We start from the raw sequence: 25,993 nt of genomic DNA on the forward strand, positions 1-25,993 counted from the left end.
TTCTTACCCTTTTCTTCTACAGTGCTGTTTTTAGGAGGAAAAAAAAAGTAAGAAAAATAATGCAAAGAACACTCCCCCCACCCCCCAAAATATGCAGGAATAACTTAACAACATTTGTTAACTACTGCAAATATATTAAGTAGAAATAACAGGAATGTCTTTCTGTCACTTCTTAAATCTGTTACTCTAAAAGAAAAGCTGTAAATATGGAAATATCAAGCAAATATACTACAGTGCTAAGGCATAAAACAGATGAATATAAATTGGGTATGAAGCCTATAAACAGAAAATGCTTACAGGAAGCAAATATTAAAACATGGAGCAACAAAGCAATGAAATATTTAAGGATCAAATTGATGTTCAGATTAAAAGAATCCAAATTCTTCAGGAGGATGGATAATTCCACATGAAGTAAAATGAGAATATCCAGAAGACAGGATCTAGAAGTTTGTATTGCAGAAAACTGTAAAATGATAGTATTACTACAAATACTATATTTGATGGAAGGAATTCTATACTGTATACCCACAGAGTTTTAAGATTATCTAGCCATAGACAGGGAAAAATGAGAAAAGATTCAATTAGCTATTTTTGTAAGAAAGGATGGATTTAAATATTACAGACTTGTAACAATGATCTTTTTATCAATGGATAGGGCTCACTGTTGTGCTGGCAACAAGTATGAAAACCCAAACTGACTATAAAATGATTTTTTCACTCTCAGCTTAAAATGCAAGCTTAAGAAGCAGCAATACAAACATGGCCACAAAAATTCTGCCTCAAGACTTTAATAAAACACCCTGGATATCCTTTGATAATCACAGGTAACCCAGATCTCACTTCCAGGATGGGAGCAAAATAAATAGATTCATGGATTAGAAGGGGCTATCAGTCATAAGAAGTAGCCACAGAAAAACGGTACCTTCTGAACTTCCATTTCAATGTATAAATTACTTTCTTCATATTACTTGCATGTGTAATTCACATCCTAGAAAGAAAAGGAAAGCTACCTGCTACTCCAAAAAGTCATCCGCTTAGGTAAACATTTGTACTCAGCTACCCCCTTCTTCACCTGCTTCCATCTGACTTCTTACTTGTATGATTCTTTAAGAAAGAACTTAAGATCTGTACTCTGCACATAAACTATGATGCAACTCAAAGCATTTCATATATAGGCAGTATGGAAATTCACATGTAACTAAATGCTTAGGATACTATATTATAATTTAAATGGGACGGGAGGGTACATAAGCTGCTTATCTTCACTTTCAAGATTTCATCTTTGCTTTGTTTAGTGAATATCATTTTCACTTACTATTGTTTTGGACTGTGAATAAGTAACTCTGAAGACTATTGGCCAGTCATTTTAAACATCAAGGGGTGGGTGGGTGGGTGGGTGTGTGTGTGTTTCCATGTTCAGGATATGCTTCCCATGAACAACTATGAATATACTTCATCATCTTTCAGTTCCTCCATCATTCTTTTCTTCCTATTGTGTAACAGAAAACTTGACAAATCACTTTGCTGGTGCACTAAGACCATCACCTATAATGTAAATCAACACTGACTCAACATTTCCTGGGTCTGTTTGTATGAAGTTATTTTCTCATCATATATTCTAATTGTAAACTACTTGGGGAAGAACAGATTTTGTGCAGTTTATACAGTCTATCACAACAAGGTCTTGGTCTATAGCTTTGGAATCCTGCATGCAGATTAGATGGGTCAACATGCTAACTGCTGGGAAGTTAATCTCAATGTTCAAGCCCAGCCTGCTTGCCAGTGTGAGTGACACTGTTGAGGGTAGGAACAACAGACTTTGGCTGACACTATGCTGGGCTTTACTTAAGCACTCAAACGTATTTGGCTTTTAAAGCTGTATACATTGTCCAAACAGCATATCCTGGGCTTCTATTAAAAAAAAAAAAAAAAAAAAAAAAAAAGGCAAAAAAAAAGGCAACAATGCAGATGGAAAAGTACTATGGACTAATTTTGGTGCATTGGGTCTCCATTGGATCATACTGAAGATAACAAAAACAGATGTAGAATCAATGTCAGACAAGTGAAGAGATAGACTTCTCAAAAACAGGTCACAGGACTCTGCAGCCTTGATCTCATTTTCAAAAGCAACTTGGTAACACTTTTAACACTTGAGCTTCAGACTGCCTATCACTCAAGACTGATAACATTCCATAGTCAGTAGGTACCTGCATATATTACATCACATACTGCATGAGTGTTTATGTTTCTTAAGATCGCAATACAGGGTCATAGCTCAGTACAGAAGTCAATGACAGAATAAAATCTTCAGACTCTGTATTACACTCTTCAACCATATTCGCCCTTCTCCAGATTCCTGCCACAGACTCTCTACAAAGTATTCAATACTGCTCCACATCTTTGCCCTTCCAACTTCACCTGGATTTCAACCTAATTTCACAGAATCACAGAATTTCTAGGTTGGAAGAGACCTCAAGATCATCGAGTCCAACCTCTAACCTAACACTAACAGTCCCCACTAAACCATATCCCTAAGCTCTACATCTAAACGTCTTTTGAAGACTTCCAGGGATGGTGACTCCACCACCTCCCTGGGCAGCCTGTTCCAATGCCTCACAACCCTTTCAGTAAAGAAGCTCTTCCTAACATCTGACCTAAAACTCCCCTGGCGCAACTTGAGCCCATTCCCCCTCGTCCTGTCACCAGGCACGTGGGAGAACAGGCCAACCCCCACCTCTCTACAGCCTCCTTTAAGGTATCTGTAGAGAGCGATAAGGTCGCCCCTGAGCTTCCTCTTCTCCAGGCTGAATAAGCCCAGCTCCTTCAGCCGCTCCTCGTAGGACTTGTTCTCCAGGCCCCTCACCAGCTTCGTCGCCCTTCTTTGGACCCGCTCAAGCACCTCGATGTCCTTCTTGTAGCGAGGGGCCCAAAACTGAACACAGTACTCGAGGTACGGCCTCACCAGAGCCGAGTACAGGGGGACGATCACCTCCCTAGCCCTGCTGGTCACACTATTTCTGATACAAGCCAGGATGCCGTTGGCCTTCTTGGCCACCTGAGCACACTGCTGGCTCATATTCAGCCGACTGTCCACTATCACTCCCAGGTCCTTCTCCGCCTGGCAGCTCTCCAACCACTCATCTCCCAGCCTGTAGCTCTGCTTGGGATTATTACGCCCCAGGTGCAGGACCCGGCACTTAGCCTTGTTGAACTTCATGCAGTTGACCCCAGCCCATCGGTGCAGCCTATCCAGATCCTCCTGCAGAGCCTTCCTACCCTCGAGCAGATCGACACTCGCACCTAACTTGGTGTCATCTGCAAACTTACTGAGGGTGCACTCAATGCCCTCGTCCAGATCATTGATGAAGATGTTAAAGAGGACCGGCCCCAGCACCGAGCCCTGGGGGACACCACTAGTGACTGGCCTCCAACTGGATTTGACTCCATTTACCACAACTCTCTGGGCCTGGCTATCCAGCCAGTTTCTAACCCAACGAAGCCAAGCCAAGAGCAGCCAATTTATTCCTGCTTCCTAGCTTATACCTCCAACTTACTGATCATACTTTGGGTACACTGGACTTAAGGTGTAAAGCCACATGAACTACTAGATTTTAGATCACCTTTTCTAATTCTGTTCAATATGCATTTTCAAAATTCTCTGAAGTGATCACAGTTGAAATATCTACAGTGTGACTCATTAAGCCATTGCCATGATCACATTTTGCATCAGTGCTGGAGAAGACACTGGTGAAATGTTGCATTCCAAGCTAACCACAGTTATATCAGCTATCCACTATTACACCATGTTTATACAAACTGGGATTTCCTAGCCTAAGTAAAAAGAAGACATACTGATTCTCAGCTAGGGATTAAACTTCCCTATTTTTATCCATATATCATGGGTACATTATCTATATTATGAATATAGAAAAAATATATTTAGGGATTTGTTTTTACCGTAATTCTCCAGGACTGGAATTACAATCATCACACATATTTGGGGGTCCTCTTCTTTGACTGGTTATTGCCAAATCTGAAAGTTTCAGTGCTTCAGCTTCTGCCTGGATGAAAAATTCTGTGTTTTCTGAGGAATTCTGATGAAGTTGCAATTCTGCATAGAAGTCTTCTCTTTTCTGTTCCAAGATGCGTAGTTCTAATTGGAAATAGAAGTGAACATATTTTTTCATTTGGAAAAAAAAAAAAAAAGTACAAACTTAGCAGAAGGGAGAAAGAACTTTATTTTCCCATTCACAGCTTCCTCATTCCACTAAGGAACATGTGCTGTACTTCTTCAGGCACTGATGTAGGAGTTACAATCTATTTACTGGATTTTTCTCATGCAAACCTGAAAAATTCTTCATCATTTCTGAAACCCTCTTCCCCTTCAATGACTGTTTAATGTAACACTGACCCTTGCAAATCATCTACCTATCTTTTGTAAAAATATTTTCTACCCTGGATAGACGTGATGAATTTCTGCTCTAAACAGGTACATTTTCAGCTTGTGAATTAGAGTCCCACTTGCTCTGAGGTCATTTTCAAATCCCATTTGGCTATAAAAAGAGTATTAGTAAGCTGTAATTAGCAACAAAAAGGTCCCATTGTTCATTCCTGGAAAGGATGAGCTAGAGGCTCGTACAACTAAAGAACTTGGAGAATGTAAAGCACAAATTGTGTCAAATGGAAGAATGATCTGATTATAATGTTGTGTGTGATAGGTAGTGCTCCTAAGCCTAGCCAGTAGACATTTTTAGGATGCATTTCTGATATCAAGGTATTTAAATGGAAGAAGGATCTACATGACAAGAATATTCTTTCATAAAGCAAGAACAAGTAACTTTTAATTATAGAGCTATATTAAAAATGACAAGGAAGAAGCCTAAAAAAGCTGGAAATTGAAGAAAAAAAAAAGTGCGGCATATATTTTTCACAGGTTGAGAACACTGCATCCAGTATTGTGTTTCCAGTACTGTGATTGAAACATGTTCCTCAAATCAGATCCTTTCACAGCTAATGCAGAAATTGAACACAGCCACCTGGATTCTTAGCGAATGTTCACTGGCTCAAAATCCTGCAGGTTTGTGAGCAGAGATTCATTTAAAGACCTGCTACATTTTAAAACCAGATTTAACCTCTTGATCCTCCTCGTAGTATATAGCATGGATAATCTCTAAAAGAACAAGCATTAAAAAATCATTGTTTATACTCTAAGAACCTTCCCCAGCTTGGGAATAGCAACACACACGGCTAACTTCTGAATCCTCTCTAGTTATTACTATCTGAAAATCAGCCTAGTTTGAATTTTAATACTTGCAAAGCCTTTTATAGGGAGGCATACACCTGGTTGAGATGTGTTTCCCATTTGATCTATATTATAAAGAACTGCCAGTCAAATAAATCATCCTGTCCACTTCTGCTTAAGACACAGTCATCTGTGTGTGCATATATACATATACATATATATATATACACACATATAAAAAATGTTGTAAATTATTCTCTCACATGCTGAAGGGGAAGCACAATGCTTCACTTGCCTTAACAACTTTTCTTCCCCTTCTCCTTTAGCCATCAACGTTTTCTATAAGCCACATACAACTGAAGTGCCTCGGGTAAAGCATGTTATGTTCCCTGGAGGAATTCAAACACAACATATCTGTTGCAACAACCAGCGACTGTACTGCCATGAAATTGCTCCTAGTTTAGGCATTACTCTCCTTTCACCAACAGCACATGGAAGAGTTAAAGAAAAAACTTCTTGCTCCATAATGCTAAAAACATGATGACGTTATGTACCACATTTACACTGTTAACATATAGTAATTAACTAAGTATTTTTTTTTTATCTTTTCACATTATGTGTTTTTCTAATTTGCTACTTTTAGTGCCAGGAATTTAAAGAGTCCACAGAATCATTGCAGTTGGAGGGACTACTGGAGATCACCTGGTCCGACGCCCTCTGCTCCAGCAAGGCCACCCAGAGCAGAGGGCCCAAGACTATCTCCAGGTGGCTTTTGAAGACCTCCAAGGAGAGAGACTCCACAACCTCTCTGGGCAATCTTTTTCAGTGTTTGATCACCTTTATAGTAAAAATAAAACCAAAATATCTTCCCTTGTATTCAGATGGAAATTCAATTTATTTTTATTTGTACTTGTTTCCTCTTGTCCTGTTAATGGGCATTACCAAGAAGAATCTGGCTACTTCTTTATTCCCTTCCATCAAGTATTTACATATACTGATAAGATCCCTCATCCCCCCTGTCCCGAGACTTCCCTTCTTCAAGCTCAGTCTCATCTCTCTTGGCCTCAAAAGGAAAAATATCCACTTCTCTCTCCTCAGAGGCTAAGTCACCTCATTCTAGAAGGTTACCAAGTTGATTAAGCATGAGTTCACCTAAGTAAATTCATTTTCACTACTCCCAGTTGCCACCTTTTCCTTCATGTGCCTGGAAATAGCTTCTAGGATTAGTTGTTCCATCACCTTCATGGGGACTGAGGTGTCACTGACTGGTCTGTTTTTCCCATCATCATCCTTCTTACTGTTTTTGGAGACACGAGTGACATTTGCTTTCCTCATCCCTAGGCACCTCTTCCAGCCACCAAGATCCTTCAAACACAATTGACAGTGGCTTTACAATGACATTGGCCAGTCTCGTCAGCACTTGGGGGTGCATCCAGTAAGGCCCCATGGACTTATGTATGTTCAGTTTAAGTGTGACTTAACCTGATTTTCCTCAACCAAGGCTAAGTCTTCCTTACTCCAGACTTTCCCCTGGTCTCAAGGGGGTGGGAATCCTGAAGATAGATCTTACCAGTAAAGACTGAGGTGAAGATGACATTGAGTAACGTAGCCTTTTTCTGTCCTTTGTCACCACAGCCCCTGCTGCATTTAAGCAGTGGGACAACATTTTCCTCTCTCATCCTTTTGTTCTTTAGATACCTGTAGAATCCTTTCTTGCTTCTCCTCATGTCCATTGCGAGGTTCAACTCTAGGTGGGCTTTGGCTTTCCAAATCCCATACCTGCACAATCAGACAGCATCTCTATATTCTTCTTGGGTCACCTTCCACATTTTGTATGCTTTTTTATTATGTCTGAGTTTAGTCAGGAGCTCCTTGCTTACCCACACAGGTGTCTGACCACCTTTGTCTGATTTTCTGCTTGCCAGGATAGAGCATTTTTAAGCTTGGAGTAGGTGATCCTTAAATACCAACCATCTCTCTTAGATCCCTCTTCTCTCTAAGACTCTATCCTACGTGATTCTTCCAAGCAGATCTTGGAGAGAATGATCTACTCTCCTGAAGCCCATGGCTGAGGTCCTGCTTTTTGCCTTGCTCTCTCCTCTTCATATATAGAATTGCCATTTAATAGCAACTGCAGCCAAAGCTGCCTCCTGCTTTGACAACCACAGCCTGTTCTTCCTTGTTTCTAAGTATGAGGTCCAGCAGAACACCTATCTTTGTTGGCTCCTCAATCATTTGCATCCGGCAGTTGTCATCAAAGGACTCCAGAAACCCCCTCGATCACTTGTGTCCTGCTATGATTGGCCTTCCAGCAGATTATCAGCAACACTGCAATCCCCCATGAGGGCCTGTGAATACGAAGCTTCTTCCACTGGTCTGTATGACGACATAAACACCTGCAGATGAACTCCTGGTTAAATCCCTAGGCCATATAAAGATTGGGATATTTTATGCCCCCTCTCAATTATAAAGGAAACCAGCTGAAAATAAAAGAAGAATTTAGCATGGGACTATACCTGTTTTGGCATTTATTACTGCTAATGCTGCTTCTTTAAGCAACTTACATTTGCTGCACACCTTTTTATCCGGATTCAATTCCCTCACCCATTTCCTTAAGGAAATGGGTGAGAATGAGAAGTACTACTGCAAGCCTGTAAGTGGCATTCCTGGAAACATTAGATGAAACACAGAGGCTCTGTTTTTCCCCCTGCTGGCTTTGTAAGAGGAGGACAGCAGCCTCCTTCCCTCTGAATTAGAAGCACTCTGCCCAAGGGTGTTAAGGTTACAGGGTTTTTTGCTTGTTTAATAGAGCTGCAATTCTTTTATTTTTTTTTTAATTTTGTCAACATGCTAAATCTGTCAGTAGAATGCTTTGGGGAAGATGTTTTGAACAGTCAGATCAATGGGCATAGTAATTCTTTTATTTTTAAAAACACTTCTCCATTTAGCCCATGATCTACAGTACACTATCCCCCACCACATGTAATTTAGACCTTGATACATGATAGATTCTTGTCTTCCTTTTAAACCAAGTAGCAATGCACTTCAGTGCTTTTCTTCATGCCTCCTGCAAATTGTATTGTGCACTAATTACCAATGCTGCAGAGACACACTGGGGAGTAAGTAGCATTTGCAATAATCAGGCTGCACAAGGAACATCAGATAAAGCATACAATCGCCTTGCAAGCTTTGGAAAAAATGCTGTAGTTTTCATTAAGTGGTATCACCACCATTGATTTTGGTTCTTGAGTATACTAAACAACTTATTTTCCATACAGAATTGAACAACTTCAGAAGCCCAGATTAATATTTCACTATAGGGAGAAGCTGATCTTCTGTTTTATGTATTTATCTCGAATGAATACCTCATTCACATTGAGGGAAAGAAAGGCAAATGTTAGGAAGAAGGAATATAAAGACACTAGAATTAAAGCTGGGAATTGATTGTGATGGAAGTAGGGGGAAGATAATGCTGTCATGGCTTGAAATAGTAAAGCTAGGACAAAATTCAATGCTGTTAAGTGAGAGTGGTTAAAAAGTCAAGTAAAAACGTTAAACCTAACACAATTTGGAGGCTGCCACTATTTCTCAGAGCTTTTTCCTCAGAAAAGGGGGATTGGCCCTAAGAGAGATGAAAGTAGAGCATTAGGTGATCCTGTAATATGGAAACTGATACTATGGAAAGAAGCATTGAAGATGTAAGTGCACAGAGGGTGGAGATTCACCCACAAGGCTAAGAAATCAGTAGCCTCCCTTGTGTACCACACACCACATGCAGCAGTCCCATCATCCACCAGAAGCTGGGTGGGCACTTCCAGCTGGTAGACAGACTTCCCTGTCTGCACTCTTTAATATCCCACCAGCCAAAATGCTGTAGTCAGCTTAGAGGTTTGCAGGGGGGACCTCTGAGAAATCACAATAAAGGAAAAATCAGGAACAACAACTGGAATATGCACACAGTAGTGCAAAATACATGGTTGGCTACAATCTGCCTGTAGTCAATTATGGAGACACTAGAAGCCCTTGTGGGTGCTCCAAGCCAGCTTCATTTGCTACCTCTAGCTTCCAAGTATTTGTTTTAAGCCATATGTTCTTGTCTACCTGCAAAAGACTGAATGAATGAACCCGTAGAGGGATGGGAGTAAGAGGCAGAATAGGAAAATGAGTACAGCCAGGAAGGAGGAGAATGAGACACACACATTTTGGGAGAAAAAGCACAGCTGACTGCAAATAAGGTAGCTTACTCTTCCTACATGATACTGTCAGATTAAAAACATTTGCAAAAATGCAGAAGAAACTATGGTGCTGCATTTGAGGAACTGACTACAACCTCAGTGACTAACCTCCCCTAAAATTCAGTGGTTAACTAATTAATTGTTAACATGTAGTTTTTCTTCTCAGTATAAACCACAACGCAGCTTTGATCTGTTTTGGTTTTGTTTTGTTTTTGCTTTTGTACAATAACAAAAACTGAATTTCAAGTACCAAAAGAGAATAGTAATTTACCAATGAAAACAATCAAAGTAAAGAGCCACCACAACCCTATACCAAAACAACCTATTTCCACTGGAATGCAAGGACATGGTAAAGTTTAAAAATACTTCTTACCCTTACCTACCTACAAAAAAAGCATCTACCTCAACCTCCTGCAATAACTGTTAAGTGTGTCAGAGCTCTACTCAAGAGCTTCACTTTCTTTTTATTTTTGCTAGACGAGATGGTCTTCTTTATTAACTTTCCAGTTATCTAGAGATTTTGTGTGTTAATAATATCACAAATTTCTGAAAAGGTGATTTTTGTTGGATGCATGAATGACAATGCACACATATTTGTGAATGTTTTAACAAGCTGTTCGGACAACACTAGACAGTTGCTGCACTAACAAAAGCAATCTCTAATTGCTTTATGTGAAAAATGGATTATAGAATTGTCTTAAATTCATAATATCTAATGTCATTTGACTTGAATTTTTAGATAAAAATACATATAAATAAATATAAATTCTACATTAATGTCAAACTGAAAACTTGAACCTGATAACTACCAACTTTTCAAGCTATGAAAATTAAATTAGTACTATGGCTGAATATTCCTTCATGAACTGAAAATGACAACTCAGCCTTTCTGCCAAAGACAAACATCCATTCACTTGGCTGTATAACTACTGCAACTTCTACCAAACACAGCGTCTGTGAAAAGCTCAGATGACTCAACAGTTCGCCCCATACTGAATGGCTGATTAAAAGGCATAAATCCTGAAAAGGAGTGGGAAACACTAAATTAAATGATTTTATAGGCATAAATGCACAAAGAAAGAAAGTGAAGCTGGTGGAAGAAATCTAATCCTGCTCCTTGGCATAAGTGGAAAGATAGGAGTTGGTTTAGGATTTATGCATTTTCAGAGCTTCCTCTTTCATTCCTATTGAAGTTGACACAGACACAACATACATGATTTACATGCATATCTCAAAGAGTATTCTATTATTTTTAAGTTTTTGCTCAATATTTTAACTTTTCCACAATCTGCAAGCAAATTTTCAGAGTTAATCCCATGGAAATATGCTGTACTTATTTTCAAGAAGAAAGTAATTCCTGTTTCTGGAAAACAATTACAAGAGCTCAGTACAAAAAGTACAAGGTCAAGATGTGTTTTCTCCAAAACAAACAAAAGTGCAGCTTTACTCACCTTTGATTTTACTACAGATTTACTTATGTTAGCAGTCACTTAGCCCCCTTCAATGCAGTGTAGTCTACTGAGAACCAATAACTTGCAACTAACAGCAAACAGTTATCCTTTTATTACACACGATTCACAGTGTTTAAAAGAAAACTGGGAAAATTATAAGGCGATTATTCAGTAAGATTCAAAGTGTCTCTCGTGTTGCAAGATAGGAATAGAGTTACAGGAACCTAATAACACGTGAAGAGTAAAAACCAAATAGTTTTGTAATACAAAGCTAGTATTTTTTATTTTTCAGTGCTCTGCCTAGCCAAAACGTCACATATGAAAAGTGCCAAGGGCTTGGCACTTATGAAATCACCATATAGATGCATGGTGGACTCAGTGCCCCAACAATCATAACTCTTGGCTATGTAGATAGCACCGTGGCTCAAGTGAAAAGGATGAGGCAGGTCTTAGTGAGACAGGATACGTGCTCTTCTTTTAAAAAACAAATGATAGCAATTCATCAAAATAAATGTTGAAAACAACATTTTATGGACACTCTCAAGGTATTTTACAAAGGATACATAAACACCATGATAGTCATTTTAAAGTGAGCAGGATTGATGCACACAGTGATTAATAAAGTAATGGGCTAAGGCAATTGAACAAGCCATGGCAGAAATAAAGCTGCAGAAGTCCAAGGCACCATTCCATGCTGGATCTTGGAGGCTATGCTACTCACTGGCAACCCTTCTTGCTTTCTCCTCCTCAGAAACCTGGGATTCTTTTTCTTCTCTGCCAGAGGGGCTTAAGGCAGCCTGAATACTACAAAATGCAATTAATTTCAAATGGACTCCAAGAAAAAAACAAAACACTTACTTATGAATGATAAAGTAGTGTTTATATAACCAAAAGATTAAGAAGAATTTAAAATAGCTAGGTTGGTATCCTTCTGCACTCCTTTATAACAATGATCTTCATTTACGTGACAGACTGTAGTATTTCTACATTAGAAGACAGACGTGCAGTGTACAGTATATATAAACTTCTTGTAATTAAAATAGTAGAAGAAATAATTTATTTTTTACATTGACTATAGTTTTAATACAGAAAACTTTTGAACTGTTTCAGAAGTCAGTCAGATTAACAAAACAATGCAATTCAAATGCTCGATCATTGGCTACAGTTAAACATTTACGAAGTCCAAAATCACAGTCAAGAAACCCAATGCACTCTTATTGGAACTTTATTGAAAAGGGTCTCTGCAAATGACATACAAATAACCTACGTTATATTTTGTCTTAGCTTTCCCTAATGACACATAAAAGGCCTGAAAATACCTTTCTGTCAACTAAAACACAGACAAAACTCAGAAGCTTAATGGTTCATTTTTTAATTCCTTAAAGGAATCTAAAGAGAACAGTGAATTCATTCTGCATTAGCAATTTAAGCGGGGGTACATCTGTGTTACTTTGAATGCTTCTTTATTCACCTGTACTTGTGTGGAACCCTGGCAACACCCCTCATCAAGAAATAAATTGAGAGGGAGATTAAGAACAGTTGGAGTTATTCTGGCAAAGGCAATTTTTACAATTCTCCGAGGATTCTGATTATTTTAGTAATGGTGTTTCCCTCATCTGTCTCTTACCGAGTCTTTTGCTCTCCTATTTTGCATCTAAATGGCAATTGTGTACAAACTGGTGAATATTTAAAATAGAAAAATGCTTCTAAGTCCCTAAAATATGTGACCAATCATTATTTGGGTAGTCACTGCAGTTAATTGTGATGCATTTATTAATGTGTAAATATCACACATTTCCTCTGGCATTCCACTCTCCGTTTGCAACTCATTAACATATTGTTATTTTAAAATATTAGTCTGTGAGAAGACACCAGATTTTCACTGGATTGGTCTCATACTTGAAAAAGCATTTTTACATTCTGAATGCATCAAAATAGCAGAATCTCTAGGCAGATACTAAGTGGGATTCACTGAAACACAATGTTAGTTCTAATGGATGGATGATTGTGTTTGGTCTTTTGAAACTTTGAAGTATAGGTAAGTCTTGATCACACAAATTAATAAATCCTAAAGCTGGAGTTAACAATAACCATTACACCCAAATTCTGCAGCTTAGCCCAGCCAATTTTTCAAAAGGTCAGGTTGTGAACTGGAGAAGATCAGGGAGGTCCACCGCATAGCTTTGTTGCCAGGCATCTCTCGTCTGGATTGTTGCAGGCATTTATTAGTATTCGTCAGCAGACTCAACAAAGCAAACAAGAAATTCAGGCACGAATAATAAAATGAAATGCTGCTATATAACCCTTTGTCATTCAGCAAATATGGGACTTTTTAGCTACATTGTTCCTAAACCTGGGTTACTACTTTAATTTTTCTCCACAGTGCTGACTGAATGAGTATGCATGTGTGTTAAATGCAGAGCTCCCTTAACAACTGCAGGACTGCCATTTAATCTGTTGGTAGATGGACCATTTCCTGTGGGAACTCTAGCTATGATTTCCAGATCCACCAAATAAATCTCAGATTAAGATTCCAAATGAAACCTGCCTTTGGCAGATAAAAAATGTCAAGATGGATATAAACAGTAAAATTATAAATTATCTAGGTGTTGCACGATGACTTGATGTGCATTTTTTGTTTACACTTTCCCCGATATCACAACTATACAAGGCATTCATCAAATGTCACACTTTCATAATATTGGAGGCATCATTAAAACTGTTTGGCTAAGGACCTTGAAGTGTTTAAGCAGTAGCTCAAAAGTATATTTGTGCAAAGTAGAAGAATAAATTTACATATCAGCAGCAGCTCATAAGGGATGGGTAAATATTCTGTTTATCTCTCATTGTAATTCAGGTTAGTTTAAATACAGGGTTTCAGGATATCATTACAGCCTATATGGAGTTATTACATAATTTCCAAACATAGTGTCTGCTAGAGTTTTACTAAGCATGCTGTGTTTATGTTTTCTAAAAGAGCTAAAAACAAAGTAAACCTTTCTATCCCATTTTTCTTTTGCTATTGTGATCCCAGACAATTGCTTTTCACATATAACCCCTTCCATTATCTAAATCTTAATGATCCAGAACTCCCTTTTATCTAGGCAGGGTCATGTTTTCTGATGCCCATTAATTAGAGTGAAAATTCTCTTATCCAAATGTACTCAACCTCCCCTACCACAAACAAACAACTAAGGCTTCGCTGAATTTAATGTTCTAAACAAAATCCCAGAAAACTACAGTTTTAGGATTAGTTAAGAAAAAAAAAAATACTATAATTTCAAGTGTCCGATTTAAGAGAAAGGTCACTGCATAAAGTACCAGGAAGACACCTCACCCGTTACTTCAAGTAAAAGCTCTACTAAAGATATAAGTGAACTCTCAGATGAGAGTCTCCAGTGCATTCCCTGGAGAACCAGAGCATGCTTTTTTTTTAATTAAATCCTTTGTTACGTCTTAACTCTGAACTTAAGCTTCATTCTAACTGTTGTTAAAATACAAGCACCAAACGTTTATAAAGAAGAAAATAACTGAATTTCTTTACTTTTGCTAGGTCTTCTAAAGGTCCTTCTGGAGCACCACATAACAATCACTGTGGGATTAAGCACTGCTCCTTTCTGGAGCACGTTTCAAGACATTCTGAATTTAGCTGCACTCAAACTTTAAAGACCTAAATGATTCAGTATGCGCTCTCCCTGTCTTTAGTGCTTGCAGGACTCAGCATAGATCAGGTACTGCACATTTTCAGTGTATTGTAAAGGGTCTAACAAAATCACAACACTCCAATGAGTCAGGCAGATACCTAAGACTTAATTGTGCTTCTCATGAGGAGTTTTTCCATGCAGCCTGGCCATAAATGCATTGTATTTAACTATTCAAAATGTGTAAGAAATGGAAGCGGGTGCAAAAAGGATGACAAAACATGAGAATTTATACACATTAAAGGATTATTCTATTTACAGGAAAGATCAGATAGCATTTGATGATTTTTCAGTTGTTGTTAGCTCCTAAGTCATGGCACACTATTCCCCCTTCCTCCACGCAAGATGTTTTCTTCATCTTTTATTCTTACTGTTTTTCAACATGAATCTTTATTAATGAGCCAATGTGATTAATATTCCTATGTATGACTCATGCAAGATCATCCTCTTGACCTCTCTTTTGCATCCAATACTGGACAGAGAAACCTGTTACCACCCTTGCCACTTGGAAATGGGCAGCTACACAGAGTATGTTTGATGCTGAAAGCAAAACATATATGGAAGACAAATCAAAACAGCAAGCACCATTCACTCACGCGAGACAAATGCATACACAAGCGCACAATGCAAAGACTATATTGTCTATGCATAAGCTTATTGCATACACTTGTGTCTGAGCAGCTATATATACTTGTTCATTAGTTTACATACCTATTCCCCTTGTCTGTTTTTCCTCAGTTGAACAGGACTAGAAAACAATAACTCACCAGCAGATAAAACACTTACTTTTCAAACTTCCCCACACAAGCTGATTCTGCGATCCTGTTCTGATCTACACTACTGTATCTCTTTCAAGAAGATCATCTGAACTGAAGTTTGCTGGCATGCAATTTTAAAGCATTTTTATAAGCCATAAAAAACATTGTTTTGCAGGACAAGAAGCTACAGGGAAAATATCTGTATTTATCATATAAAAGCCGACATCAAATTCTTACAGGTAGAACTGGTTCATTGACACACATTACAGTATGTGCTTTAAGTAGTGATTTAAAATAATATATATAGTTTTCAAGCATTGGAATAACATAACAATTATCTTTGAAAGGAAACAAACCACTGTCCCTTTAAAAATAATCAATTATCTCATTTTATGAGATGTAAATACTAATTATGATTGCATAATTTTTTTTTTTTTTTTCATTTCCATGTTTTCCATTCTGGAGCCAGCAAAATTATAACATTGTTGTCAAAACAAAACAAACAGTATTTTATACTGAAAGACTCCACCTAACTTCTACCCTGTCCTTAAAAATCATGGTCACTCAAATATGACCAAGGCAAAAAGATTACAATAGTGAAAGACAATGTAATACAAAACAAGTATACCTGCACCCATTCAAACCCAGTACATGGTATGAGCCAAGTGAGACACAAATTTACCTTCAGTATTTGTACACTCACCACTTCGCTGTCCTGCTAGCTTTTTTGTAAAATTGACATATCAAGTCCTGAATATATGTATAAACACAGAAAGCACCCAATTTCAGGTTCCCTCTTATGTTTTCACAGTATTAATGATTGTGCAGGTTTTGTCATGCATGCAAACCCTGTAAAAGTAACAACACCATCCAGGTGCAGTGCCTTGCAAAATGTGAAGCTATGCACCTATTTGCTAATATATGTTTATTTATATAATGGACTATGGTCCTACGCTTTCTAGCTTGTATTCTAAACATTTTTCATCTGGAAACTACAGCCTCCACTGGCCTGCTGCCAACACTCCTGATGCATTCCCTTAAGTATTCTTATAGAGAAATGAGAAAAGTCACTACCCTATTAAAAACTGGATCCTATGGAGATAAACAGTACGTTTAAATTAGATACAAACCCAAAATAATAAGCCTTGCACTTACCCCTTCCTAACGTACCAGACCAGAGACAGACAGATGTACTCAATCCATGCAAGCACATTCCAAACAATCCAAAACATTAAAAATAAATTCTCAACTTTCAAACACTTCAGATATATTTTTCTTAAACACTGCCTCTTTCAAGCATTTTATTTTGTAGTCTATTAACAGGTAACATATTATCCCACACAGCCACCATAAACCTACTACTTTTCAGTACCTTTTTTTTTTTTCTTAATTCTGATTGCTTGACTGAATTTTCATCTAGTCAGCTGAGCTTAATCTCAGACATACTTTAGAGTACTTATTTTTCACAAAATAAAATAATCTCTAAGATTTCATTATGTTATTAAAAAAACTGAATAAGTCATTATTATGTTTTTCTAAAAAGACCTTTTTTAACTTCCAATTTACAAGGTAAGAACAGCTAGATATGGTACTGTACCCGCTGCAAAAAGAAAAGATATCACAGATAAAGAAAGTGGAACACAGAAGGACACACAATTCAACTTTAGAAGATTAAAATTACTTTGATATAGTAGTTCAATGAGAAAATGTAATTGAACCAAGGGTACATAATGAATATTTTGTTGCTGTTATTTTATTGAGGTGCCATCTTTATGACAAGAAAAAAATAACTTGTTAACACTCAAATAAAAGTTCATGAAAAAATCCTTATCCAAACTAGTATGACAAGATTTATTTCCTTCATAATCCTTTTTTTTTTTAATGTCCTAAGAGTACAAGCATAAAAAATTACGTGACTTACTGATGACTGACAAACACAAAAATAGACTATATTACATTTTCTTTCAAGGTTTTCTATGTTCATACAACAACTTGCATTAGATTGACAAATATATTAAATGGTAGCTTGGAAGAGATAGCTTTCTAAATAGCACAAAATATTAACTTACTGCATCAGAAGAATAAAACACATGAAACTCCGTAACTACCCGATTTTTAAAGTATCTCAGAGCTGCAAAAGAACATCATTTCTTGCAATTGGACAGAAAATATTTCATAGAGAATCAGTTCATCGTATTCACTTGCAGCCTACTTTGGAAAAGTTAACCTTTTGAACCATTCTTTGGGTATGCTGACCCCTAAAGGTCTAAAAATACTAAATCTGATTACACCGTAACTATTTTTGTTTTCAGTGTATTTGGTTAAAAAAACATTTTTTAACAGGTCAGTAATAGCTCAAAATGTCATGAATTAAAAGGGGTCTACAAGTAGTTTGTTATGCACAATAATATAGGTAGGAATTCCTTTACATTACTAAGAAATGCATTATCTCCAACATGGAGTATTCCTTCTCTCTTCCTGATAACCTTGGCATTTATTACAGTTTTAAAAAGAATACACAGGCTAAAATTCCCCAAAAGAAATAAACAAAATCAAATCAGGTTCCCATATAAGAGGCATCTTAGATGTTAACACAACTATTCAATTTTTCTCTTTCAACCCACATATAGCCACCTCCTGAAAAAATCCACCCTTCTATGATGTACGGAAGGTCTCCTTCATGTATCTGTGCTTTCTTCAGCCTACACATTGTTCTGTAGACACAGGCCACTTCCCAACACTTTTCTCAGTAAATCTGTCATGTAACATGATCTCAAACTAAATGTTTTCTAACGTTTCTCTCATGAAGCATTGGTGTCTTAGAACAGCAACGTGGTCATCCAAATATAGGAAGAACCTTCCATCCTCATCAAAATTAAAACTCCATGAACCATGGAAAGGATGAATGCCCTTCCTTCCACATTAACCAAGGCCCTCTCAACCTCACAGCCTACCTTACTGACTACTTTTGGTTGAGGTAATAGTTAGGAATTGCTAATATTAGTAGATGACTTAATCATACTTCGGCCATGTATGAATAGCGGAGAAAGTTACTTTAAGAGAGACTTCAGATTTGTTGTTTACTCTCCAACATTTTAAATAGGGTAAGTGCAATATACAGGCTGAGAACTTCAATAAAACTTGTTAAGATTGTAAAAAAACAGCTTCAATAACCCAGAAAATAAAGCTGATATGTTACATTCCTTACTTTGCCGGCACATATATAGAAGTCTAGAAAGAATCACGTTTGTAGCTGCTCTCCCGTTAACCCAAATACTTTTTAGAGGCAGTGTTTTTTTTTCCTTTTCTTTTCTTCCAAAGCCAGCTATATATCGGCAAGAACAAGTACATTCCAGTCACTGCCTAGCACTGGTACAACACCTGAGGTTCCTTAATAGTATCTTAAAAGTCCTTACCTTTTGACGAGTTCTCCATTTGTTCTTCTGAACTTGTTTGATCTGGCACTGACTCCAGTTTTTCCTCCAACATTTCAGAGCTAAAATAAAGCAAACTCTAGATAAATAAACTTGAAACAATACGTTATAACACACTTATACTTTGCCTTCATTTGACAGAAAATTTACAAGAGAAATGATTTAAAAATATTTATAATAGCACAATACAGTCTGTGTACTCTAACAAAGAGTGTTAAATTGTATTTCTCAGTAAAAGATACTTTCTTCACACATCTAGTTTACATTACAGTTTAGTTCAGTTTTCTACAGCATGCAATGCCTTCATGGCAAAATTTATTAGTTTGTCTTCTTGTTCTAGAGTCTGATCTTGGAAGTACATGCTACTGAGCACAGCACAAACCACACCGAGTAGTCCACTCTCGAGGGAATGAGATTGCTCACTTTGGTAATTATTACAGATGGTAGTACATGCTTCACTTTAAAGCATTCTTTCACCTGCTTGAATTTCCTGGCTAAATACAGGTGAAGTGGCCCTTGACCATGCCAACTCTGTACTCGAACGTTTTTCTAAACAACTAAATAATTTAACCATCCTACTATTTGCATACATATTGCTTCAGACTATACAGTTAATTACATGGTTGCAATACTTCATGTAACTGAGGATCTTTAAAAGACAACCCTCAAACTCAAACAGTAAAATATTAGTTTTACTATGTAATGTTTTTAATGTTAAAATATATATTGTTATAGGTTAAAAATTTAAAGAAAATAGTAATCTTGTTAATATAGTAATCTTACCGGAAATTTTATTACTTACAAAGGCATCTCGTTTAAAACGTATTATACAAAGAACAATTTTTCAACTTTTACTATGTCATTATGCTTATTTTGTATTTCTTCCCTGCAAAAAAATTTCTATACTTATTAAAAAGATACAGCATATGCCTTGATGCAATAACCAGATCATGAAAATACCCAAAGCGTCGTCACTGTGTTGATAAATGTGGAAGATAAACCAAAACCAAAAAACATTAAGTAAACATTTTAAAATTCAAGTGTATTACAGCAGGACATATATTTTTAATTAATAAAGCAAGAGACTATTTTTTTCCTATACGACACCAAAAGAGGCAGATATTTTCTCTTTATCTCTCAGATTACAAAAAATGTAATACTTCTGCAAATACTTAAGATTCAAGACTAGCATTTATTCAAGAAATGCAAATCTAGCTCGTATTTGTTGTTAACTATAAATGGGCATGATAAGAAAATGTTGATTTGATGTGCTTAGGTCTTAAAAAAAACAAAAAAACAACTTCACACCATATCTCAGAACACTGAGTTCCTTACAGAAGTCCCTTAAATGAAGCTGTACGCTTCTTTTTCAATTCTGTGTAACTGTGTTGATTTGGAGTTGGCAATCTTTTCCTAAGTTCCTCATTTACTTTTGGATTAGCTGAAAATATAGAAGGTTATTAATATCAAGAAATAGGTTTCTGTCAATGAAGCCATTTCCCTACATATTGCACAAAAAGGTTCATAATAATTGCAGTATTTTAATAAGATATTCATATAGCAAGACATGAAGAAAATACGGTATTTAATAACCTCAGGAGTATTTTAAAACATGTCTTAGGGCCTTAATGTGCCTAGTAATATACTATTTAAAACCATAATTTTATCCCTCCACAATATACAGTCATTCTTCCTCGCCATTTACCCAGCTAATGAATGCCAGCAATTAGTAAAATGTAATCCCATTGCACAATCATTTTAATGCTTTTAGCACTCAGAAAAGTAAACACCAAATTAATACTGCTCAAGCCATATCAGATCCTAGTTGGAAGCAAGCAATTATAGTTCAGCTCCTCAGGTGTAATTAAATGATTGGAATGATTTAGTTCCATAAATGCAAGTTAATTCATAAGCAAGCAACAAATATACTGGGAGTAATTACAAGAAACATTGACAGTCTAAGCAGGGCATGTTCTTTCAAGTACCTCATATAGGAAAATGCTGCCCTCTCCTGGAAATAATAGAGTATATCAAATGCATAATTGGAGAAAGAAGTCAAGAGACTCATTTCACAGACTGTCTTTGTAGGGGAAATATGTTCTGTTAATTAACGGGTATTTTCTGGTTCAAACTTACAGAAAATAAACATACTTTTGATATCAGATTAAGGCAACCTTTCTGATCGAAGTGAAACAAAGACCTTTGGGGAGCTCCCTAGGGTTCTCAGTATACTTTACCTATTATTAGAAAGAAAATGGTAGTTAATAGAAGACGAAATATTCCGTACACTATATAAACTGGTTGTTCTGAACACATACAAGAACACTGCAGTGGGTATCTAAGTTAAGTACAACATTTATGTATCATTCAAGATATAGCTTCACAGTGGGTATTTCAAAGGTAAGGCATCTTTGGAATCTAAACTTATCAAACTACTATTCAGTGTTAAATTTCAAGTAAACACCTATCGGCAGCTGGACACAACCATGAAGGTTTTCTCAAGAGGAATCATCAAAAAAATCAAATACAATTATTTCAAGGCTTTTCTTTAATTTATTTTCAATACTATCTGCTAATAATCAATCTATTTAACAATCAAAATAAAGATGGAGATTAAAATAAAATATATTGGTAGACTTAAACAAAACTGAAAATACAAGATGAAACTGTAACCCCAAATCTGGAATTAATTTTAAATACTGACTTCCTTATTCACTATCTATTTATTTAATCTGTGTTTGTTAAGACTACTACTTTTACATTAAGCAAAGAAACTGAGGGGGGAAAAATAGTCTTTATCTGATGAATATAATAAGCAATAGTCAAGTAAAATTAACTCTAAATATTTAAGTACAAAACCACTTACATATATGAATATAAATTAACCAATATCTTCCCACTAATTAAAGAAATCCCAGATCTACGTATTTTGCCCTCTACAGAAGTAACAGATGCTTCCCAGTGCAGCACACACCAGCACATGAAAGAATCATATGCTGGGGCCAATATCTGACCATTTTCCACATGCATAAGTTGACTGTAAAAAAAGCTTTATTCAAAAGGATGTATCATTGTTAGAGCATGAAATTGTTCTTTACCAAGACCACTTTGGCATCAAGATATGTCTTTGTTCCTGATCTCTGTGTATTTCAAAACAAACCAAAGTTGAACACAAATATCGTCACTGTGACTGTACCTACTGTGGAAATGAAATATATTACTTTAAGAAGTCATATTATTAAACTTTTAAAATGTACAGCACATTTGCTTTGCCCTTTGATGTCATAGTCCTATTTTTCTATTCAAATCTTGTACACTGTAAGTTAATTGCTTTTGGAAACTACTTATTATTCATGTAAAAATTAATGTGCCAATGTGTTTAAATCCTTTTAAATGACCATTCATGCATCTTTCTTCTTTAAGTGCCAATGAAATCTGTCAAAGATATCAATGCAAGATGGTCTTAGAGAAAGTTCTAATAAAGATTTTTTTCTGCTAACATAAGATTTTCATTTTCGTCAACTTTACTTAAATTCCATTAATTTTTTAAGCTGCTTTTAATAAATTCACAAGTAAAAAATTTTAGGCTCCATAGTCTGTCATTTGTGTTCCAGCTGACTTTATGAATATTAATAACAGTGTTACCCTGATTAAATAGGCTTCATATAAAATCCCCGTGAATCCTATAGCTCAGACATCTCATTTTTCCAACTCTTTATGAATTTGGATTCAGACATTAAAGTGAAAAAAAAAACTTAAAAAACAGATTCAATGGTACATTCGTGCACCTTAAGAAAAAAATTAGATGTTCTAATGAGGCAAATAATTAAAATTGATAGGTCCACATACTAAGATTTCAGGTTTTCTGTAAACATGCAACATATTTTAAGTCTAATGAAAACATCAACACTTAACAAAGGATTAAGAATCTATTATAAAATAGTAATGTCTGTCCTTAGCCTTACCTTAAACAACAGATGATATCATCTTAACTTCGTATATGGACTGCTGATTTGCAGAAGTACTTCCCAGAGAGAAAAAAACTAGATGCTTAATTACATAAGCATATGCATGAAGTACACAAACATTCTCATTTAGCATGGGTGAAAAAAAAAAGCATTTAACTGGGATATACTTCAGCAAAATCAGCCTCTTCCTAAAGAATGTCAAAACAAAGGAAATCTTAACATTGTCCATCAAGAGTCAGGCAGTCACAATTGCAAACTCCCAACTTCTTTCCATGCTTATGTTTGAATTATTCACATCTATGAAAGACAACCATAGGAGCTAAGCTCACTTAGCTCACTGCACTGTCCTCATTATTATTATTATTTTTAAAAAATACGTTAGTGCTAGAATTACTACTTCTTACTGAGAAGATGGTCATCAAAATATTTTGCCTTTCGGTACATTGCATTTTGAAGGGGATCTTAGAAGGTAAAAAAAAAAAATGAGCAAAATAATGAGTTATTTAAGAAGAAGGCATTCCGATACTGGTTCAAGTTATTTACCACCACAAACACTTAAGAGGAATTAAATAAAAACAAGAGGCATATAAAAACAATGTAAATCTACAAAGGTATGAAGCATACAGTGCTTTTGCAGTTCTGGGTAGCTTTTATTGCAGCTGTGGACGTATTTCCATTTTCAGAGGGGAAAAACAACAACAACAACAACAACAACAAAAAAAAAAGAAACTCAAGAGCTTCTGCAGCATATAGATTACACAAACACAAGCAAGCACCCACACAATATCACAAACTTTAAACCATCTGACCAGTGATGTTGACCCAAGGCATTTTGATTCCTGCCAGTCTGCCGTAGCTCCCAGTACACTCCCTCCTTGGGCAGGAGATGAGGAAGTTCAGCTTCTCAGCTCCTCGAGCTCAGTTCCTGACTTCCCTCCCTGGAAACCAAAAGGCTGCTGAAACCCCTCTGTATGAACCCCTGATGGCTGTAAACCCCTCTTTCTTGTTTGCACCTTTACGGGTCTTGAGCTACTCAATCATGCACAGCCTTCGCTGATGCAACAAGAAGCAAATGGCTGCTGGTGTTAATAGAATTCACCTCTTCTTAATGAAAAGTCCTTAGGTCTTGGAAGCATTTGCCACAGAGGGGGGCTCCTCTACCTGCTCAGCCTCTGGCAGAACTAGACACCAGTTCCCAGCACTCTTGGGAAAAGCACCAAACCACCCTTTGTCCTGCCTAACGGTGCAGTCAACAGTTGCCAATGACAATGGGGATGGAGCTCTAAAAGAGAGGTAACACCATACACTTCATGGATAGGGAAATAAAGAATGAATGTTAGTGTTATTTTTGTAAGCTTAATTAGATCACCAGGATCTCCTAAAATATCCTGAAACGTTTTGCCCCAGGCCAACCTGGGCAAAAGAATTTAATTTCTTCTACATAAGAAACAAAATTACCTTCTAGAAGCATTTCCCAAGGGAACAGACTGTTTTCTTTAGCTCAGGTGCATGCCAAGCTTTGAAGCAATGATAGACTCCTCCACAAAAGATTCACATTTCCTCACTACCATACATGACTTTATGGAAAATCAGAAACATAAGGCAACTCAAAATAAGTTAAAATTAGTTTGGGGAAGTTAGAAAAATATTAGTCAAAGAATAACTGAAATAGTCACTGTAAATATTTGTCAGATGTGGAATAAAATCAATCTCTTAGATATTTGAAAGCCATGAAATGAAATATAATCTGAAATTTGATTACGGAGTTACTTATTGTATTGTATTTTATTACTCTTATTTGCTTTAAAATAGAAATATTTCATACAAAACATTCTGTTTCATATTAAAGGGAATATAAAAGCTATGCAAGTGTATTAGCCCTCCACATGGATGAATGCGGCATGAGTAGTACTTCACATGTAAAACTCCAGCACTGCCACAAAGAATTCCAGATTTTGACTTACAGAAGTTAAGTGCATTATCTGGAAGCTTGATAAAAACATTTTCCCAGAGGGCAGAATAATATAATAATCCCTAGCTTTTCTCCCGTAGCAATTCTTGGCCCCAAAAGTGATGGGACACCTGCATTAAGTTCTGAGCAACCTGTATACATCAGAAAAACATGGAGAAGCAGGGCTCAGGTATTTTTTATTCTGCTGCAGAAACTTCTCATTCTCTATGAAGAATTTGCATCTGATGCTTTTAATGATGACATACACTGAAACACAGAGCACTCATTCTCTGTGTTGTGCTTTTGACAAAGGCAAGAGAATATATCTTTTGTTGCAGTTTTTAACTGGTTTAGAGTAGATTGTACCTGCTCCTGAATTAAATTTAATTGGATAAAGGACATGCACTTTTATCCTTCATTATTTTTCCCCCCTGCCTAATTTCTGGTATTAGGTCAGTGTCTTCAAGGCTCATTTTTCTCTTTACACATACAAGGAAATGTTTTATGTGCATATTAAATCACTGATTGCCAATATCCCCATATCTCTTCTCCCCTCTGTTATATTCTCTCCCCCATTAAAAAATGAAATAACAATCTTTGTATTTTAGTTATTAAGCAATCTTCAGTCTGCTCTGTCCTATTCTATCCCAGTTTTTAGCTGCCCTTTGTCTCCCATTTCTTTTTCTTTTTCTTAGTTTTGTCTTTCATCTGACAATACATGTCTTTTTCTTCCTCTCTGCCATCTCTTTGAAATGTAAAGAAAATCACACAAGATCTTGTCAAAGTCTGTCTCTACTTTTTGTCCATCTTTTCTCATCTGCATGTATGTTCTGTGAGGTAGCTTTCTTCTGTGACATCTCCATTAACATTTTTTTTTTCACTCTAATCACAAAACTGTGATATGCTTTGGTCAAGTGCAGAATAGTCAATTCATTAAACTATCCTTCAGCTTTGTTGTAAGTAAATCACTGGTCTTACAGTCAATTATTACCTATTGTCCAGGGCACTAGATCTCCACATCAAAATAGCTTACAACCAGATTGTGATTTCCATAGATTGCACAGATAAAGACATAAATGTTTTAAAGCAGCTTCTGTCCCATTTGGAGCAAAGAATATTTAGTAGAATTAGGACTATGTCCTCATGTTAACGAGGGCTACCTGCCTATTACACTGCTGATAAAATCACCACCAGTAGATAAATCCTTTCTATTTAGCACTTCTGCAATGATGCTTTAAGTGCTGTGTCCAGTA

The 25,993-nt window shown here is 36.5% G+C and overlaps 1 protein-coding gene across 13 annotated transcripts in view; it reads right to left on the reverse strand.

Annotated features, from left to right (window-relative positions):
• MIPOL1 (mirror-image polydactyly 1) overlaps positions 1-25,993 on the reverse strand; it is a 190,167-nt gene that overhangs the window by 143,333 nt on the left and 20,841 nt on the right. For 5 of the 13 annotated variants that reach the window (XR_004751180.1, XM_035326959.1, XM_035326969.1 and 2 more), the window contains exons 1-4: positions 22,787-22,921; positions 21,250-21,318; positions 18,804-18,883; positions 3,958-4,153 (exon numbers count right to left, since the gene is read on the reverse strand). Coding sequence is in view for 12 of the 13 variants with exons in the window: in XM_035326959.1 (XP_035182850.1) it covers positions 3,958-4,153; positions 18,804-18,876 (269 nt within the window). In the remaining variant the exon portion in view is untranslated. Of the gene's footprint in view, positions 1-3,957; positions 4,154-18,803; positions 18,884-20,156; positions 20,263-21,249; positions 21,334-21,919; positions 22,021-22,786; positions 22,922-25,993 lie in introns of those variants that run through there. The other 8 variants (XM_035326968.1, XM_035326966.1, XM_035326964.1 and 5 more) reach the window with 7 other exon arrangements.

This window comes from Oxyura jamaicensis, chromosome 5 (genome assembly GCF_011077185.1).
Source record: "Oxyura jamaicensis isolate SHBP4307 breed ruddy duck chromosome 5, BPBGC_Ojam_1.0, whole genome shotgun sequence".
Taxonomy (NCBI): domain Eukaryota; kingdom Metazoa; phylum Chordata; class Aves; order Anseriformes; family Anatidae; genus Oxyura; species Oxyura jamaicensis.